The following is a 21887-nucleotide window of genomic DNA, read 5'->3' as shown; positions in this document are numbered from 1 at the left end:
ATGCATTTGGTGCTTCTTTGACCAGTGTGCTTGTTTGTACTACACTCAATAATGCTTCCTCAACAAGTTAGCCTTTACTGTAATATTCCCAAAACCTGTAGTATGCAGCTGTGATAGTCCATGACTGATCTTGCTATCACTTTCATCCACTATATTGGACAAATGGACCACAACTAATGGCTACATGCTTGCTATGCCTTGGACACGCGGTAGTGACGCATTGACTCATTATAAAGCAAATCCAATATGCCCCACTTTTGGGGTTGGTGACTGTACACCCATTAAACCGGACCCATCCAACCGACCCAACTTGGCCCAAATACTAAAGAGTGGCTTCAACCCCTCAAAATTTTATAAATGTTTAAATTATTGTTTGTGTGTGTATATTTATAGACAACACTAAAATTAATGAAATCATAATAATTCTATTAAGATACTATATGTCAAGTGATAATGCCACTCAAACTTTGATTAAAGCAATCCCAACTCCCATTATTCTCACTGAAACAATAATAAAATGAATAGGGTGTTATTAGAAAATAATCAAAGCTAAAGGGATATGCATATATTTTACTTTTTATTTATTATAGCCATTGAAATATTATAAAAATATAACTTTCTAAGAATAAGAATATTCATTGGGTGTAGGTGACCGTGATTGAAGTCGTATGGGATTGTGCAGGGGAAGGATAGAGTGGGTTTGTGCAGGTGACAGTGATTGAAGCTTTGTGAAATTGTAGAATTTTGGAGATGGGATTGCCGCATGTGTGGGGTTTGGATGGAATGGTGAAGAACATTTCAGATTTAGACGAAATATGATTGTTTGGTAATTAAAAAAAAAAATGTTAATAGAATAGAGAAAAATTAGAGTGTGTTATAGGGTTTATAAAAAAAAGTAGGTAGGTAAAATAGAAAATGGGTTTTCTGATAAAATTTTTGCTAGAACTATGTAGAGCACATTGTGAATGATCTATAAGAGAGGTGTGACAACAATCCTTTTTGGGTGTGGTAATATCTTTTGCTAAATAAATATGATCTATCATGTCAAAAAGATGATGAAAAATAACTAATATGATGCAAAGGAGAGTGAAAATAATCAAATTACTCTCATTTTTATCAAACACAGATTCTGGATTCACCATGGTAATAGGATGAGTTTGGTTAACATATTTTTATTTCCTGAATTAAATTGCATCAATTGAATGTTTCTCCTCTACAAAACTTATAATTCAACTGGCATTTTCTACCCCTAAAAAAAAAAAAAAAAAAAACCTTGGCATTTTCTAATATTCTATCTTTTACCTAAAAAAAGGGTTATCTCCCCTTCCCACAGGTCAAGAAGAAAACCATAGACCAATCCTTGCTACAATGTAGCAAGCTCTTAATTTTTTAATCACATAACCATTCTACCCTAAGTGCAATTGAATGGGCCTCAAGGCTTGACCCAAAAACTGTCATCGTGAACAATTTTGAGGATCAAGCTTCTAATAGGGTCCAATACACCTTGGTGTAATATGTAGGAAATTCTTAGGTAGTTTGGGACAACAAGGTCAGCTTGCTCATTTTTCTCTTTGCTTTTCTTTCCTCTTTTTCTAGTTGTTGAAACGAACTAATTAAGAAGCTTAAACTTCCAACCATTCCATGGACTTTGTGAATCTTTATTTTCTTCCTTTCCTAAACCTATAGGTGATTTTTTCCCCACGATATCACTACTTTTACATTTTTTTTTAATCATATTCTACGTAGTCCATCTCTAGACTCTCATCCATAGATGACTCTAGAAAGGTTGATTGAAGAAAGCATTTTTTTTTTCCTGGCTATGGACTGGAGATACGGGTTTTTTTGGCTGTGGTAATACAATTTATTTATTTATTATTATAATCTCTATTTGTCTCTCTATTCTTAGGATTTTTTTTCCACTTGACTTGTATAATTATGTATTTCATGAATTTTATGTTGATACTTGACTGAATCTATGTAAAATTATAAATGGAAGATCAAATTGATAGGCTTAGTCATTGAATCATATTGATCTCTTAAAATTCCCAGATTTTTTTTCGGCCCAAAGAAATTTTTTTCCATGGGTGTTCTTCATGTTGTAAAATCAATTGGCCCAATGAACACAAGTTGTAAAATCAATTGGACATAAATTCCTAAATACCCAATACAAAAATCGTTCAAGATACATCATTCCATCAAAGACTAACCATAATCATCAAAGAGATTAACATGGGTATCAAAGGAATCAAAGAAAAAAAAATCATCAAGAACACCCGTGGCAGAAAATTTCATTGGGCCAAAAAAATCTGGGAATTTCAAGAGATCAATCTGAATTAGTGACTAAGCCTATCGAATTGATCTTCCCTATATAATTTTACATAGATTCAGTGAAGTATCAACATCAAATTCATTAAATACATAATTACACAAGTCAGGTGGAACAAAAAAAAAAAAAAAAAACTGAGAATAGAGAAGACAAATAGAGATAGTTGAAAAAAAAAAAAAACTTGTAAATGCTTCAATTGACCTTTCTATAGTCATCTATGAATGACTCTAGAGTCTAGAGATGGACTGTATAGAAGATGATGAAAAACAAATGTAAAAGTTGGGATGCCTTGGGAAAAAAATCACTTACAGGTTTAAGAAAGGAAGAAGACGAAGATTCACAAATCCCATGAAACAGTTGAAAGTTTAAACTTCTCAATCAGTTTGCTTCGTCAACTAGAGAAAGAGGAAAGTAAAACTAAGGAAAAATATTTTTCCTCATGATTTACACGTAGCAGGTGATAAAGAATTTGAATTTACTGAAAATTTTCAGTTGACCACAAAAAGATGGATTTGAATTTTGATCAAAATTTTGACGGGCAGAAGGATTGAAGAAACAGCATTAAGCCTGACTTCTTTGTTTTGTGGATGCGTTAGCCCATTGCTTACCTATTACATTTTGACGATGTGTTCTTTTTTGAATGACTGGGTGCTGACCTTGCAGTCATTACCTAAGAATTTCCCGCCATATGAGTGCATGATATCACAAGTCAAGGAGTACCATTTATAGCCTCTTGCAACAGTTTCCAAGGCTGGTCCAAACCTTCTACAGTGCCTTTCATTTCTTTTCAAGCTAGAGCATGGAAAATGCGGGCATTCTTGAAATATGGTGAACAAATATTCCAACGATAACCTTTATATTCATTCATTCTAAATAATTTTTCCTCTTACTGAAACTGATACATTGCAGTGACAGTATATCTGTAAGCTGCAACCCAGGCAAGAGGCAAGGCTCTAAACACTAACCATTAGGCTCAATCTTGGATATTACTAGCCTAACTATATAGGCAACCAACTGCGGTTTCTCGAGGAAGAGGCATCTAAATGATTGGAACACATCCATGAGTTTCATTGAACGACGTACCCATCTTGTCTACAGATGCCTCAGCTGCTCAGGGAATTGCTTTCATTGTGAGCACTCAAGGTAGGCTCCTTAAGTGCAAACACTGGGCTTGGTTCATGGTGTGGAGATTCAACCAAGATAGTTCGCATGCTCTTGGAGCCGAATCAAATTGTTGCAGACTAGGTCCAAAACCGGGTTGAGACACTAGCAACCGAAGGGTTGGATGAAAGGATATTTTACTGATTTTCACCATAGATGATTATAGAAAAATATATGAACCTAATCTCTAAAGAGACTAATCAAAGACACCACTAAAGATTAAATGTATAAAATGCATTGACGCCATTTCAACTTTCGTTTAGTTGCACTTACACCCTTGAACTAAAACTAAAACTTTTTTTTTTTTTTGGTAAGACGAGGTAACATTAAAACAGCTAAGCAGGAACAACTAAAACTAAAACTGATCACACCCTTTTGTGCATCACATATTTCCCTTTTTTTTTCTTTTTTCTTTTTCATTTTTTGTTGGTACCAAGTATAATGAAAAAGAGGAGATGTTATAAAATAAAAGGCAACAATGCTAGGGATTTTTTATTCCCCACAATTTACTAGGTGATAATTCATTTGGATGGAATGTTAAACGGGTTTTAGTGCAACTAGATAAAATAGTGATGAACATTATCCTTATAAAAAAAACCATCATATCCACCTAGTCTCAGCTGGGCAAAATGGACTGAGAAACTTGGCTGAGAAACTTATTTGAGGAAATCTCTCAGGTTTAAAAACATACTGCTTGACCACTTATAATGGAAAAATGAGGAAAGTTCAATCTAAAGACTGGATAGACAAAACTTGGAAAGTCGAGGCAATTCCAGACTATGCAGTAAAGTGAATATTGTTTATAGCTTGAATGTTCAATTAATATTAAAATCAAAATTCTGCGACTTTACATCAGCCGTATATATTATATGTTAATGTACACTTGGGGGTATCCAATTCTTACCTTTGTCATGAACACTGTTTTTTCCGAAAATCTTCAGATAACAGAGTCTGAAGCAGTTCCTGGAACCTCTCAGCACCAGGACCTGGCCTAAACACTGTATCATTACCACGCAAAGAGCATGGGTCAGCCCCACCATCAGAGCTCCCAATACACCATGCCCCAGGTGCAAAACGATTTGTGCGGCCTAGAAGCTCTTTATCAATCTTGTCTAAGACAGGATCATCCTTAGCAAATTTTCGTGCAAATGGGGCATTGCTTTTAACCATTTTGTCAAAGTCCTTCATTGACAAAGAGAGGGGATGCTGCTTTGGAGGAGTGTCCCAAGCAATGTAGTGGAGATCATGGCTAATTGCAGTGTTACGGAATTCTGGAGTATTGCAAATAACAGTGTGAAAATAACCTTCCGGGGAGGAGACAAAATTTGTGTAATACATAAGGATAGTTCGTGGGAGGTTATCCCATCCCCATATACAGTACTCAACAAACGATCGGGTTAGCATTACCCATGCTGAACCTGTGCATAAGAGAATTAAAGGCAATTTGGATGCAGGTTATTAACACATATCAAAATTGTAAAAAAAAAAAAAAAAAAAAATCAGACCAAGATGCCAAAATTAAACAGCAAGCAAATTAGATTTAGGAGAACAAATAAGCTTTTAATTAGCTAGAAAGAAATCTATACCTAGGGAACCAACTAATGAGGTTAGTTCCTCATAGCAATGATTAAGAGGGTTGCCCTATTTTAACCAGCTTCCAACTGCTGAGATTACAGATAAATGTAGCACAATAAGTTATAACTACCCCACTAAGTGCCCACTAACAAATTTCTCAAGATAAGAACTAAATTTGACACGTTGACATCTACAAGTCAAAGCACAACTGGTGAGACATCAATTGAAGAGTTCACCCAGAGGCCCACAAGGAAAAGAAGAAAAGTGAATGGGCACATATCAAAGAGAAGAGCCTTCAGCATGTTCTCCATGTGCCAACATTACCGTCATTGCTATCCAGACACAAAACAATCATGTTAAAGAAAGATATTACTTTTAGTCAGAAAATCTAAACCACTCCCCACCCCCACCCCCTCACTCCCCAAAAAAAAACCAACGGCATCCCAATTGGCATTTTTAGCTTTGGTTGGCACATATTAAGTTTGAATTACAAAAGCAAAGTAAAACCTGTCAATGATGGGACCATGACACAAGAATTACATAAACATTCAACACAGTTGTGCTCTAGGAACTAATGTAAGTGCATTTTTTCTTTTGGGGAAAATTTTTTCCCCCCCTTTATGTTTGGAGTAGTTAACAATTGCCCCCTTTATCTTTGAAACCAACCAATTTCCCATTCTATGTCCAGAAATGAGCAAATACCCCAGATCCATTACTTTCTTAGTTAAATCCAATGGAATCTCCTCAAGAAATTACCAGTCATACACCACAAGGAAGATAAAAAGTTGAGGATTGCATTTTCATTTCCTTGGACTGCATTTTTAATTATTGTGATTCCGTTGGATTTAATTGAAAAAGTAGGATTGGGGGTATTTGCCCATTTTCCAAACATAGAGGGAGAAACTAGTTGGTTTTAAAGATAACGGGGGAATTGTGAAGTACTTTTTCTCCTTTATTTATTTTTACAAGATTTGAGTGTAAATATAGACATGCTTACCAGTAAACAACGTGAATGACGTGGGAAGTGATCTTCGTTGAGTGGTCAAAGCAAGATCAGATTTTTTCGACAGGTAAAGGCCCGGATCTATGATGATCGGTTTTGCTCTTTGGTTCCTATAAAAGTAGGTGAATATCATACCATTATAAAAGTGAAAAAGGGAAAGACTTTCCAAAGGGTGACATGCACACTTATAGGTTACTTACAATTTCCACCCGGTAATCTGCATATGCTCAATGAAGTTGAAATTTCTAGACAAATTGGAAAAAACATGTAGCAAATCTGCAGATTTAGGAAACAAATCAGATTTTACTTCCGTGAACAGTTTAAGGAAAAGCTGAAGACACTTATGTATAAATCAAAACTTCTACCAAAACAAAGTATATGTCAATTAAACCATATGTAGCAGCTCAACAAGATAGAGCAGATCATGAGAACTCTTTGGACCAGACACATCCCAAAAGGAAGCCTAGACAATAAAACAGACATTATGTTTTTTTTTTTTTTTTCTTTTTAGAGAAGTCATTCATTGAAGATTTTGCTTCCATGTAATAAGCCATTGCTAAAAATTTTACAAGGCTATGTGTACAAAGGCAGAGAAGAGTGCAACAAGCATGCCATTAGGCAGATGAAGACAGGATACATTGTCAACAGTAGGTCAATTTATGGGGTATTATAGAAACAATGCATATTAGGCCATAAAAGAAAAAAATGAATATTAGATGGAAAAACTTAGTGTTATAATAATAGAGCTTTTGATATCACAACCTCACCATAGACATCTTGTGGTTGATGATTATGATTAAACATATGAATTGGACAAATATGTGAAATGGAAAATGGCAGCTATTATTAATTAAGAGGTAAGATTAAGAAGAGATATTCAAGCAACAATATGAATCAGTAAATGATTTGCAGTTATGAGATATAATAGTAAATCATCCTTGGTAGAGGACAAAAAATGACTGAGTGCAAAGTGATATAATTAGCAATTTATAACTACCATCCATACACATAACAAGATAGAAATTTTCTATTAGAAAATCAACAATCGCAGACTGCCTTCATAGATATGAAAAGAAGCAAAATGAAAATGCATCACAGAACTTTCCACTCAAAAGCTTATGCTATCACGTGGAGAGGCCAACTAATAAATAAAAATAAACCCCAAATTAACCCAACTCTAACTGAGGAGGGACTATCTTAACAGTATATATATATATATATATATATATATATATATTCAACACAAAAGTCTAGTCATTTAGCCATATTATATATATCATGTTTAAGAGGATTTCAACTTTGTAAGTCAGCATCATCAAATGATCAAACCAAGAAACATATATTTATGACTCTAAAATGATGCTAATCACCTAGCTCAGTTAGATTTGCAATCCTATTGTGATTTAAATACCTAGTTGTAAAGAGCAATATCTAACTTGGTGGGGGTCAGTAAATTTTCACTAATACGCATCATTTTATCCTTTAAAAGAGAGAGAGAGAGAGAGAGAGAGGGGGGGGGGGGGGGGCACAGATTTAAGTCGAAGAGGAAGGAAAGAGTACAGAAAGGAACAAGAGCAGTCTCATCAAATTTGAGGGGGGAGGGGTGAATTAACAGACTTTTTTTTTCCCTGGATATTTGGTACCAAATATCTCTCCCAACTCCATAATGCAGTCTCATCAAAATTGAGCTCCACAAAGTCATATGGGGAAGCTTACACTTTATATGTGTGGAGTTGTTGTGGGGGGGGGGGGGGGGGGGTGTAGTTACACTTTGACAAACCACATAAGGAAATAAGCCAAAAGACCAACAAACAATCTTTTACAACAAGGAATGAGGGTCCCATCAGATTTCAGGAACTGGTATCTAAGAGGATACTGCCATTGTTAGTGTCTCTGTCTAAATGAACTACACTATGATTTTGGTTTTCAAAAGTTAATTATAGTTTTTCCCCTTTCCAAAACATTATATTACAGGGTTACCATTCATAGAACCATTCCAACAAAACCACCAAAACCTAATTTCTGAAAGAACCAAATATCCAATGGAGTGACACACACCTACTAAGCCCAAGATGGACCATTACAGGACAACAAAACCTGAGATGATTGATTGCTACCCTCCTGCAGACTCTAGATACAATACAAGATAAATCTAAGAACTTTCTTCAGACACATAACTCATGTATAGACCTACCTGGAAGCTACATTTAACTGAAAATGAAATATAGAATATTAAAATAATAAGGCTTCTGAGGAGAATTAGCCACATACATGAAAACTAAATTGCCTAAGGAAGCCTTGGGTGGATCCAAACACTACACTTACATCAGACAAAAAGCAAGATATGGTATTATAAACTTCTTTGATCAACTCTACCCCACTAATTCAACTATTAGCTCACTTTCACCCATGAGCTTAGATACAAGAAAACCATATCTTGCACTCTAGAATGCATGGTCAATATTCAGCTATATAAATCCCCAAGAGTAAATTTTAGGCAAGAATCACCCAGTATGCTTAAAACTCAGGCAACAAAATGCCCTGTGCAATTTATTGATACTTGCAACTGTCAAAAAGTATATCAAGATGCAAACACGACACCACTGGTACAATTAAAAGGATAGAAGACCAAACTCAATGATACGCAGATTCAAGTGGTTAAACAGGTATCAAATACAACTATATAAAATGAAAATAAAACAAGAAGAAAAATAGCAGCATAATTACTAATGGACAAACAAAGAGTAAAATCAGGTACTAACCATCTTGTGTTACAAGAGGATAATCTGAAGCACTGAGGTTTATAAACCAGTCCCACTCCGAGCTCTCCCTCAACAAAATTGCAATTGCTTGAAGGGTGCAAGCAATCATTGTAGGACCTTTATAAGTCACCAAATTGGATTGAGACATAACACGCACATTCTCCACTTCACGAAATGTGGGATCAGACTTCACCGAAGCTGTCAAGTCCAACCTTTCACGGGGCGGTGCCTCAAGATCCAAATGTAGAATATATTGGTTTCTAGGATGATACACTGCCTGTAATGTCCTCATCATCCTATGACTATCACCCTTAGTGCCTGAAATCAGATATGCCAATCTAGGGGCTTCAGTTTTCGATGCCTCATATGTTTCCAGTGATCTTTTCAAATCTGGTTCAATAAAATACCCACTTGAGTCCTCTGATCTCGCTAACGAGATAACATCGAATGGCAATTGCTCTCCAGCATAGGGAGAGGTATATAGCCCAAAAATGGCTGTCAAGGACAGCATAACTGATACAGTCACAGTCGCAAAGAATGGAAGAATCCACTTCCTATCGCCAAACCCTCTGGCTGAGTGAGAATTAATATTTTTCCTCATACTTTCTCACAGGTGGTTAACAAAACTCTAATTGCTAATACTATTTTCTATCGAGACAAGAACCCAATTCTCTGAATTAGCTGAAAACGCCACAAAATCTGAGAAACAAAGCAAAACCCTCCAATTTTCCGAATGGAAGAGGGCCCAAAGACAAGCAAGGAGGCCAGGTAACAAAACCAAAGCCACCTTCTTAATGAGTAAATGAATAACATTTAAGCCAGAGGCTTCAGTGTTTTCCAAAATAAAACATGGGTTCCATGTACAAGTGCATAAATTTGAACAAAATATCGCAAATAAATGACTGAGCCCCCAAATTCTGAAATCAAGAGCTGGAATAGCCAAAGAAGCATGTGAAAAAGATATGATCTTTGGACCCCAGTTGTGAAAGAAACACCAAAACTGCTTGATTCTTTGAGAATGAACAAACCTAAAGACACAAAAACAAAAAGGCAAAAAACAATCAAACAGGTAACGTCTAAATAAACTTAAAGAATATAAAGCAGTTAGATTTCACATTCAATAAATAGAAACTGGCTTTTTTTATGAACTGCCCCAGATCTAACTCAATCAAATTTAATATACAAAGCAAGCAAAAAAACCAAACACTTGGAGTGTAAGTTTCAGATACTTCAAAGCTAAGAGAAGTTTAAAGAGAGAGAGAGAGAGACTGAGTCAATTGGGATTGAATTAAAATGACCCAGATAGATGAAAAAGGAAACAGAGTTGAGATATGCTTACTCAGGTGAAGAGGATTCAAAGAAGATTCAGAAGAAGTAACAGTGAGAGAGATTCGGAGGTTGTAGTAGTATTTGGTTATCAGTAGGATTATTGGGTATTTGGGAAAAATCACAAGAGAGAGAGAGAGAGAGAGAGGGGACCGTACAGATATGGAGGATGGGGTTTGCTTTAATTGTTGGCAAAAACACAAAGATTTATAATAATTAATTGATTAATTAAACTAATGGAATAAAGATTATGAGGAGATAATATGAATAGAATATACTATCCACCACGCCACTTTGAGAGCGAGTGCGGTGCGTTGCTTTTTTGTGGGTTTGAAGAGGAAAGTAGATCCTCCACAACCTTATGCAGGTAATTGGTAATTAATCAACGTGGTTTTCATGTGTTTCTTTAATAAGGAAAATGTTAATGGAAGCTTTAAGAATTATTTTTAAAAACATCTTATGAAAAAAATGATAAAGTGATTAAATTTTTTTGACAACTTTTTATATTTCTTATAAAAATAGTATTGAAACTTTTTTAATACAGTTTATTAACAATTGTCCGAAGGGTACCTGTTAACATAAATTTTTTAATACAATTTATTAACAATTCTTTGAAGGGCACTCGTAAACATAATCATTGATAGAATTTACATAAATATGTGTTTATAATTAATAAATATTAAATAATAATAAGTGTAGAAATACAACAAATTTGGTAAATATTAAATATGATTTGTTGTGATTGATACATATGATGTTGCCTTCAAAAAAAAGATGATGTTTATGACAGGAACATGCAAAAGTAATATTGTTCCAATTATAACAAGAAATTAATTGTCCTTGTTGTCAAAAAACATTAAGTAAATAAGAGTTTGATTGATAGATGGTATCAAACTTCATTTTTATTTGATAATGTCAATGCATCCATTAACATGAGTGTTTTTTTTTTTTTGATAGAAATGATAGTATTTCAAATCTAGATGTTCATTCCATGATAATTGTTTCTTATCATTAGGTCAAGATACCAATTGGTTTTTGGTATATGCGAGGATTGAATCCTAAATCTCTTATTGGGTGATAAGAGACTTTACCAATTGAGCCAACCGAAACTCACAACATGAATGTTGTTTGAGAGTTTTAGCATCAGACAAATGCATAATTTTTTTTTTTTTTTTGAATATAAGTATTGGGGAATCATATAATATGTAAGATTTATTTAGGAGAAAAAAAAAAGCTGTCATTTTTAATTTTGTGCCAAACAGCCAGATTAATTAAAAATATAATGACATTTTTTTTTAAAGACAACCAAATTACTATATATATTTATTAGCAACACGAAAGAAGCTAACATCATAGAATAAATTGGAAAATGTTAAATATATTATAAATTTTACTATATAATTTTTCCAAATTAATGTAGCAACTAATATGATTAGTATAATATTCATAACATCACTCAATATATGGACTATGGTTTGCCTCCTACATTTTTTTTTTTCTTTTTGCAATAAACTATATATTTATTTGGAGAGGGTGAAACAGCTTTTAGGAAGATTTTTATTGTACAAACCAGAAAGTTCTTTTACATGAATGTTCAAATTGAAGAAATGATAACTTAGTGTTGGAGCATTGTTTGCACCAACAATTAATAAATAAGAATCACATAAACGTGGGAGTAAATAAGAAACCAATATCGATTGAACGACATAAGGGGATGCCAGCAATGGCAATGACCCCTGCGTTAACTCATGCCCTCTAATATAAATATAATTTTTTTTTTCTTTTTTCTATCTATAAATGTATGCATTATATTGAACTTCTGAAACCCAGCTATAAAAAATACCAATATTTTATTGCATACCCACCTCTAGGTCTATAATATATCCATAAATCTTTGACTCCATCTGATCTCACTAGGGGCAAATGACACAATTCCAACAAAACCAATTTTTATGTGCCTGAATTAATAATTTATTGAAGAATTAAGTTGTAGTTATGTTTGTAAAACTAATACATGGACCATTAAAAAAATTGCACAAAATCTCCACCTGCAAACATTCTTTTAAACTTAAATTGGCAATGAATATAGAAACTATTCATATGCAAGTCAAATTTTGCAATCATTTTTCTCCTCCAGATTTCAAATTTTCAACACGTACTAGCTAGAAAAACAAAGGCACCAAATTTACCAAATGAGCTGCACATGCACTCCACAGTATCAATCGGGTTGTACTGAACACAGGCTGTTATTCACACATCCTGCTAACATTCCCATTGAGTGCTCTTGGCATGTTTGAGCTATTTTGCATTTTACTATTACACCAATTGATAAATAAATAAATAACCTACACCGACGTTCTAATATTGTTGAGATTTTTGTATTTTGCTATAGTAATATCTAAAAATAGATGTCAATTGTAGTAACGTATATATCCTAAACACAAATATTTTAATCTCGCCCATAAAATAAAAAATAGTAGAGCTTTCTCAAAAAAAAAAAAGAAAAAGAAAAAAAAAAGAGTAGGGTATAAAATGTGAGGTACATTGTTAAAGTGGTAATTAAAAAAATAAAAAAATTTATATATTTGAATAGAGTTTTAAGAGAATATAGTATGAAATGCAGGTATATTGTCAAAAAATAATATAAAATAGATAAAATAGTTGTAAGGTACCGAGCTAACAAGACTCCAGTCCTGGGTTGATGGGTTCAAATATCCCTGCTAGTGTGAATGATCTGTGCGAGTGGGGAATGAACAATCGTAAAATATAAATCACAGTAATGTTAACGTTAAATAGTTGTAGCCTGTAGGCTTTGATGTTGTTGTTGTTGTGCTGTAGGGCACCAGTGAGTCAGTGACCATACCATTAAGCCTAGACAATAGACATCTTAGGAAAAAAGGTGTATTTAGGTTTTGACTCTCAACACTGTACTATGGTCTTTCGGTTCACAGTGTATCTCGTTTATTGTTCTGTGTGCGCCCCCACAAATAAATACTGTGGAACCCTACCAACCATTCTATTTCTCCTACACGTGGCGAATTCATCAAATCACAGAAAGTTAAAGGATATGTGTGGACCATACCGTATGATATTGTTTGTTTGACGTTACCATCAGCGTCTTTACGATGGGATGCCTTCATTATTCTTCCAACAATTTTGGCCAACCATAAAGGAGGATGTGACAGAGGCAGTCCTAACCTGCCTCAATTCTAGTACAATCCCTCCTTCCATTAATTGAACCATCATTACACTCATTCCGAAGATAAAAAACCCGGTAAAAGTTTCTGAATTCAACCCTCTAGCACTTTGTAATACTCTGTACAAGATTATTTCTAAAGTCCTTGCAAATAGACTTAAGAAAATATTACCTTGTGTTATTTTGGAATCTCAAACTGCCTTTCAGTCTAGTAAAACTATTTCTGATAATATTTTGGTGGCATTTAAAACTCTACATCATATGAAATCACAAAAATTTAAGAAGACCGGTTTTATGGCTATTGTTGGTGCAAACACAATAATAATGGAAATAACACAACGAGAAACTGAATAATACTTCTGAATATTATTAACATAAAGAAGGAAATTACACAACACTGTTTGGACTGAGGCGCAACACTCGCTCTCTTTAAGAAAATTTAAGCCCTTAGTTGGCTAAAGTTTGTAACCGTTGCAAACCTTCTCTGACTTGTCTCCCCCAGAATACAACAACCCAATAAGTGTCGTATGGCTAGAACAACCTTTGCACAAAGTGTTCAAGCCCAAAACTTCACCAGAAAGAACACCCTTCCTTGCCAATAACCTCTCTATTTTTTGTGTGTGTATTGTATATTGTAGTTTTTTGGATTGGGTCTGAATGAGTTTATTTATAGGCTCAATGGGCATCACGAAATTACTACCCAATTTATTCTGATTAATTAGGTCTATTATTCTGATGTAGTGGGTGTTACCAGATTAATTGTTGGATATTAATCTGATGGGCCGGAGTTACATAATTAATGGTGAGATAAGGAGTTTTTGAAGCATGAAAAGGCCCAAACGGATAGTCCATTAAGTGGGTTAATGGCTCTTCATTGTCCATAATAAAAATGAAGTATTAATTCAGGCCATTTACTTACCAATAGATATGATAATTACTTTGAATGGGCTGTCAAGTAGGAGGATCCAAGAGGCTGATTCATTTCCATTTTTGATACCTCCACCCTTCACCTCCCCCTTGCACACGTATCTAGTCCAATATCTAAGACAATTTATGTTAGCCCATTAATCACCACAATTAAAAAAAAAAAAAAATAGTCTATCTCTTTTTCAATGTGAGATTAAACATTTTCACAACTTCTCATCTTCCATATTCACTCCCACATCTTTATATTTATGTTATAACATTCATTCATTTTAATTATTTAATATTAAAATACTCTAACAACTATGAAGTTAGATATGGGCAAGGTGTATGATAGAGTTGAATGGAAGTTTTTGATAAAGATTATGGAGAAAATGGGCTTTTGTGAAAAATGGAAGTCTCTTATTTTTGAGTGTATTAGCACTGTGTCTTATTCGATTTTGTTGAATGGTGAGCCTAAGGGAGACATTAGACCTTCAAGAGGGATTAGATAAGGTGACCCTTTGTCACCCTACCTTTTTTTGCTATGTGCGGAGGGGTTAAATAGGTTGCTTCAAAGGGCAACTTATAATGACAAAATAAGGGGTTTTTCTTTATGTGAAAATGGCCCAAAAATCTCACATCTATTTTTTGCAGATGATAGCTTGGTGTTTTGTCGAGCTACTATGTCTGACTTACATGAAATCCAAGCCATTCTCTCCTTGTATGAACGTGCTTCAAGTCAAAAGCTCAACCGGGAGAAAACTTCCATATTTTTTAGCAAGGCAGTAAGTGAAGGAAGAAGGCAAGAGATTTCGGACTTCTTGGGGGTTCCGGAGGTAAAAGAATATGAAAAATATTTTGGCTTGCCGAAGGTGGTTGGAAGGAATAAAAAAGAGAGTTTAAGATACATAAAGGAGAGGGTATGGAATAAAATACAAGGGTGGAGAGAAAAACTCTTATCTTAAGCAGGTAGAGAAGTTCTATTGAAGGCGGTGGTGCAAGCAATTCCATCCTTCGCCATGAGCTGCTTCAAATTACCGGTGTGGAGGCTGTTAAGGGATTAGAATTATCTCTTCTTTCGTGTCTTCAAGGCCAAATATTTTCCAAGGGGTTCGGTCTTGGAAGCTACAACTTCAATTAGGTCCTATGCGTGGCAAAGTATTATGAAAGCTAGGAAGGTAATCTCAAATGGAATGAGGTGGAGGATTGGAGATGGCAAGAACATTGATCTTTACTGTGACAATTTGCTTCCAGGTGGGGGGTCCTCAAAAATAATTTCCCCACGGGTACCTAAGTTAGAAGGGGCAAAAGTTTCAGCTCTTATATTCCAGGATACAGGTCCATGGGATCAGACTTTGCTGCATCAACATTTTTTCACTTTTGAAGCCCAACGTATCATGGCTATTCCTTTGTGCCTAACAAACTAGAGGGATGTTTTAATTTGGCTTGGTTGTTCCAATGGGGAGTGTTTGGTCAAATCAGGTTACAAACAGCTGTGTGAGGAGAGAAACAGTTCAGATGCATCGGCCTCAGATGGCTCACTCTAGAAAGCTTTCTGGAAACGCATTTGGAAGATCCGGGTGCCAAACAAAATTAAAACATTCCTTTGGCGAGTCTGCTTTGATGCACTACCTACAAAAGTGAACTTGAAGAAGAGGAAAATCCTAGAAGACACACGATGTGGCGCTTGCCTTTCAGCTCAAGAGACCACCCTCTATGCTATCTGGAGTTGTGAAGAGTTGAAAGAAATTTGGCTCCCCTGTTTCAGCTGGGTTAGATCAGAGTACCCGAATATCAGTGAGGTTCAGGAGCTGATTAACCTGGTTGGGATGTAGAAACAGAGGTTGGAATTGTTTGCGGTAGTGGCATGGTTCGTATGGAATTGCAGGAATAAACTACGGCTCAAAGAACCCAGCTTGGATAAGAGTAAAATATTCAGTGCAGCAGCGCAATACCTCTCGAAATTCCAATTGAAGTTTCCGATGAAAGTGGCTAAGTCCCCAGCGATTAAGACGAAATGGAGTTCACCGTTGGGCGAGTCGTACAAAACCAATTATGATGGGGAAGTGTTTGAAGACTTGGGTGAGGTAGGGATCGATGTGGTTGTGCGTAATGCTAATAGAGAAGTGATAGCTGCACTTTCAGAGAAAATTCCCTACCCTGGCTCGGTGGATTTAGTGGAGGTCCAAGTTGCAAGAAGGGCTGTTTGGTTCATTGTGGAATTGGGCATGTCACAATCAGTGTTTGAAGGAGACTCAGAGGTAGTTTTCAAGGCGTTGAAATCAGTTGATGTGGGCCATCCCTCAATCGGTCAATATGTGAAAGACATCATGTCTATTTCCGGTTCACTATGAACTTTCTCTTTCTTTCATATTAGGAGCCAGGGAAACTGTGTGGCTCATGTCTTAACCAAGAGAGCAAGATTTTCCTTTCCGTTGTTAGTCTGGATGGAGCATGTTCCTTTAGATGTGATTCCTATTGTAGTTTCAGATTTATAGTTTTCTAATAATATTTCGTCGTACTGATTCTCAAAAAAGAAAAGAAAAGAAAAGACTACAAGCTGGGTTATATGTAAAATAAATTTAATTTAATTAATAATTAGTGAGTCATTTGATATTTTAATAGAGTTTTACTTAAAAAATAAATTTTAAAATTTTAAAAACTAATGAGTCACATAACAAAATTACAATAATTTTAAAACTTGTAATGCATATATATTAGGACACTTGACATAAGCTTAATATGTAGTGTAACATTTTTAATATATTAAAATATAAAATTATGATATATGATCAAAAGAATTACAATTAATATTAATTTTATTTTAAATTACTTACAAATTTTTGCAATAGAATTTCAGTTGAAGTGGAATTTAGGTTTTTTGAAACTCAACTATCGGTAGTTGAGTTTAATTTAGGATAAACTATCTTAACATTATCAACAACAAAAGTATTTAACTAATTAATGAGAGTGTAAACGTTTTTCCTGGAGAGAAGTTTGTCATTTTTTATTTTAGAAAAGAGAAGTTTGTCATTTTAGTATTTTACACAACCACAACTTCTATAACCCAACTTTTATACGTAATATATAGTATATAATATTATAGTCTTTTACTTGGGGTTTGTGAGAGTGCCTTTTTTTTTTCAGCACATTGGCTCAAGGATTCCAGGCCAAATAGTTGTAATTTGGTGGACTGGACTTGGTTCACCGCAGCTAAAGGGGCTGTTTAAGAACCAAGTGGTGCACATGGCATGTTTCCTACAATACATATAAACTAGCAAAATGAGAATATTTGTATTGAACAACAATGAAAAACAGTAAAGGAGTGCAAATTAATCAGGAAATGCACAAAACAATTGTTAGGAATCCTTGGATTAATAAGAAATACTTCATTAGTTTTCCTTAGTTATGGTTACAATGCGCTCACTAAGACGTGATTCAAAGTTCAAATAAGCTCAAAAATTACAGACTTTGATGGCTATCCAGGCCTCTAAGACTTGCAAAATTTGAACCCTTTTGAATTCAAGTATGTGCTATAATGGCTGTTTCTAAGATACTGGGAGATATTTCACTGTTTTCCCTTGAATTTGACAGAGCTTTCTTAATGGTTTTTTATCGAGATTTTCTATTGCTCGCCCAAAAATTCCTCCTTTTTTGCTGGCTACTTTCCCCCCTTTTTATAGTGTCATTCTAGGGTCCCGGGGAACTATTGACTCCCTTCCTTTGCTCCCTGGGTACCAGAGCCCGTTTTGTGCCCATCACCCAGAAGGTTGAGCATTTTCCTGTTTCTCATAATTTCCTCCTTTTGGTGCTGTTTCTTTGAAAGCCCATGGCTGACTTTCCATTTCGGAGTGCGCTTATTCTTAATTTCACATTCCTCAAAACCTCTTACCCCTTTTTGATTAAGCTTTTGGCCGTCCTTCCTCTTTGTCATTTTTCCCAAGTGAGCGAAATCTATCTCTGTTGGGTCGAAGGTCTTTCCTGCTACTTCCTTTTTTATAGCTCCTTATTCTGGTTCCCCGAGATACCTTTCCCTTGCATCATGAGTGGTTACTCTAGGTTTTCTGTTTTTCTTGCTGCATCTCTAGTGCCTGAGAAGGACATATCTGCCCTTCGTTTCTTGTGTTTCTTTTTGCGTTTCCTTTAAGCTGTCTTAATCCTATCTTAGCTGTGCTACACGTCTTGGGGATCCCGAACCTTTGGCAGCTTTTAGGGATCCCGACTCAGCTTTTTACACTGGTCTTTCTTCAATCTTTTGATCTTGACAGACTAGGCTTTTTTCTCTTTCTTCCCTCTTTTCTCATAGGCTCTAAGGCTTTGTCCTTTTATGGCTTTTGGGCTTCAGGCCTTTTTGGCTTACCACCTTTTTTTTTTTTTTTTTTTTTTTTTTTTTTTTTTTTTTGTTGATAGGCTTAATTCACTTTCTATGGCCCCTTGTGTTATTTCTTTGGGCCTGGGTGTTGTGATTTTTTAGACCTCAACAGGGTTATTTTTAATTAAATTTTCTAATTTTATTAATTTTTATTTCAACGCTTTATTGATAGTCATTTTTACGAAAATCCTCCAAACCCAATGTGAAGCAAAGCCCGACTCTCTTTGAGCCTGTTACTCATATTTTGTAACATATTTAATTATTTTTTGCATGGTCCAAGCTCATGCAGACTTGATGGAGATTTAAGGAAGTGTGATTTGGAATGTATGATTGGGCCTACTTAGGCTTTTTCATGAATCCAAAATGTGGATTTTGTTAAGTGGGCTAAGGCCACTCACAAAATCTAAGAATCCATGAAACAAGCCATGTCTTGGCCATTTTCACACATATAAAAGCATGTTTGTCCTACTCTATGTTGCTGAAGTCACAATTGAGTAGCTTCCCTATAATTTGATTTAGCTTAGAAAATGCAGCTAATCAAGTTTAGTAAAAAAATTTCCTTAACAATGACTAAACTAGTTCCTTTCTTTACCTAAGCTAAAACAACTCTAAAACTTACTATTTTGATTAACAATATTGTGGTCAATAGCTTCACTCCTTATTCGAAAACCATACCCTAAGGACTTCCCAAGCTTGCTATAAAACCTCTCATCAAATCTTTCATGAAGAACTGTCAAAAATTCTCTCATGACACTTCATGACAACCTCAATCATCATACTTACTACAATTAAATTGTCTCATCAACTTAAGAGAAGTAGAATATTAAGGATTTGGTGTGAATGTGGTAGCATAATAGAGTCGTCTATCTCTCTCTCTCTCAATATCCATTCATACTTTTATGTACAAAATGGTTCATATATAAGCATTAGTCAAGTATCTTCCATCCTTTTGTTTTCTAGCATTTTTGGGGTTATCTTTGTGATGCATCACTAGCCTCTATTCCTTTAAGTATAGAAATTTTGAGCTTGACTATCTTATTATCTTACATTTTATCAAACCAGAGGTCATTGTGCCATTTTTCTCTTATTTAGCCCTTTCCCCAAATCGGCCCGACACCCTTTAACTTCATTTGTTGTCAATTCACTTTTTTTTTCAACATTAGTTTAATGGTTTGTCATGGCATAGTTTTGATATTCTCAAAATCTTTCAAATAAATTATTATAAAAAATAGAGTAGATTTGATTTGCAAATCGAGGGAGGAATACATAGATGATAAGGAAAAAAAATTGGTTGCTATCTTATTTATTATACACCACTTTCCCAAAAATCAAACAAAACCAAAACACCTAATCCACAAAAACTAAAGACTTTAAATCAATCTTAAAACTAACTAATAATGTCATAAACACAAAAAAAAAAAAAGGGGAACTTCATGGTTTTTAAACTTAGACCGGATTGGCTGGTCTGATTAGGTTAACTATAAACCGGTCATAAAACCGGTTTTTTATGATTGAGAACTAGCTATTTGAAGAATTTGAAAGAACCCATTGAACCATGGTTTGATCCAAAAAACCATTTGAATCGTGAGTTGGTTCAACTGGGTCAAAGAGTTGACTTTATTTTTAAAAATAGAGAAATGGGTGTCGTGGGGAATCTTAAAACTAACTAATAATGTTATAAACACAAAAATAAAAACAAGGGAATGTCATGGTTTTTTATGAGTGTGATTTGAAGAATCTGAGAGAACCCTTTGAACCACAGTTCAACTCAAAAAACCGTTTAAACTGTGAGCTGGTCCAACCAAGTCAAAGAGTTGACTTTATTTTTAAAAATAGAAAAATGGGTGCCATGGGGAATAGAACTAGAGATTTGGCACTCAATTAAGACCAAAGACTAGCATTGTAACCATCAGACCACTTGGATGATCTATTATTATATTTATTTTATACTTAAATGATTTATAATTTATCAACTTATTATATCACACCTCTCTCAATTTATTAAATATTACTAAATTTTTTTCTTTGATAAATTTACTTGTGATTTAATAATAATTCATTTGCATGAGAATTTACTAAATTAATTAAAAGTGATTTTTTATTTAAATAAAAATGATTTATACTTGAAGGATAATTATCCAAGTTTATTTTTGTAGGGACTATGGCCCAAAATAATGAGTTGGGCCTTGGGCCTGTCCGAGGAGGCAGCGTGGCTTAGCGATCCACGTTTTAAGCCTTATCACGAGAGGCAGAGAAAAAGGTCCGAGGAGGAATTCCTCCTCGGACACTGAAAATCTGGAGCCGAGGTACGTCCGAGCCACTGAAGCTCATCCCCTAAATACGTGAAAAGGATGGAAACACAAAATATCTCAGCAAAAGCTGCCACCATCACATTGAATGCTTTACAACTACCTTCTTGGCCGCATTAATGTGGAGAAGATCCCTAAACAGTGTTGCCTTGGCTACCGCAACTCACAAAGGATTGAAAGAGGTGTCTGATGGGATGGGTGCTCAAGTGGAGGCTTGGATGATCAATAAGTGTAAAGCCCAGATGGTAAGGAAGGGTCTATATAACGTATAGAAATCCCCATAAGAAAGGGATATAGAAAAAATAGGAGAGAATACGGTGGCATGCAAAGGAACCCTAATGTGCTGGTCTGTATACATAAATTATACTTTGAATCTCCTTGGACTGTGAGACTTTTCAACGTAATGGTTTTTGTTCTTGTCTATGTGTACCTTTATCCCATGCAACCTCTGTCTAACTTATCTAATCTTAGTTCTTAAACCCATACTCTACTAAATTCATTGTGTTGGGCCTTTTGGATCGAGACTTCATATGATTGGGGTTTGGGCTCCAAAAATTGTCCCCCCACAATTGGCGCCATTTGTGGGAAGAACTTGAGTGTTCGTGAGTACGACGTTTAAGCATGGTAGGATCAGGTCCACACCAGGAAAATCCATGCCAGGCTGACCCTCAGCAGACAGAACCTATTGGGCCTCAGCAGCAAAATAATCCTCCTGACCCTGGGCCGAATCTAGGTAATGGAAGAAAACGAGAGGGAAGCGTATATACTACTCAGACGAGCCAAAGCCGCTCCCAAGTAGGTAGTCGTATATCCCAAAGGCGAAATGACTATCAGGCCATGCAACGAGAGATAGACGACCTGAAAAAGAAGTTGCGCCGTGCACAGCGAAGGCAGTCCTGTTCCAGCTCAGATACATCCTTTGACGAGGAGGAGGATGTCAGTTACAGGTGG

The 21887-nt window shown here is 35.2% G+C and overlaps 1 protein-coding gene across 1 annotated transcript; it reads right to left on the bottom strand.

Annotated features, from left to right (window-relative positions):
• Positions 1-4265: 4265 nt before the first annotated feature.
• On the bottom strand, positions 4266-10342 carry LOC126695474 (beta-glucuronosyltransferase GlcAT14A-like). The gene is made up of 5 exons (XM_050392230.1): positions 10167-10342; positions 8828-9855; positions 6266-6341; positions 6060-6175; positions 4266-4905 (listed from the first exon to the last, which is right to left on the bottom strand). The coding sequence occupies exons 2-5, from the start codon at positions 9426-9428 to the stop codon at positions 4397-4399; spliced, it is 1302 nt and encodes a 433-aa protein (XP_050248187.1). The 5' UTR covers positions 9429-9855; positions 10167-10342; the 3' UTR covers positions 4266-4396.
• Positions 10343-21887: the final 11545 nt, after the last annotated feature.

Source organism: Quercus robur, chromosome 8 (genome assembly GCF_932294415.1).
Source record: "Quercus robur chromosome 8, dhQueRobu3.1, whole genome shotgun sequence".
NCBI lineage: Eukaryota > Viridiplantae > Streptophyta > Magnoliopsida > Fagales > Fagaceae > Quercus > Quercus robur.
The sequence above is the reverse complement of the archived record's forward strand: the minus strand, read 5'-3'. Positions and strand labels throughout refer to the sequence as shown.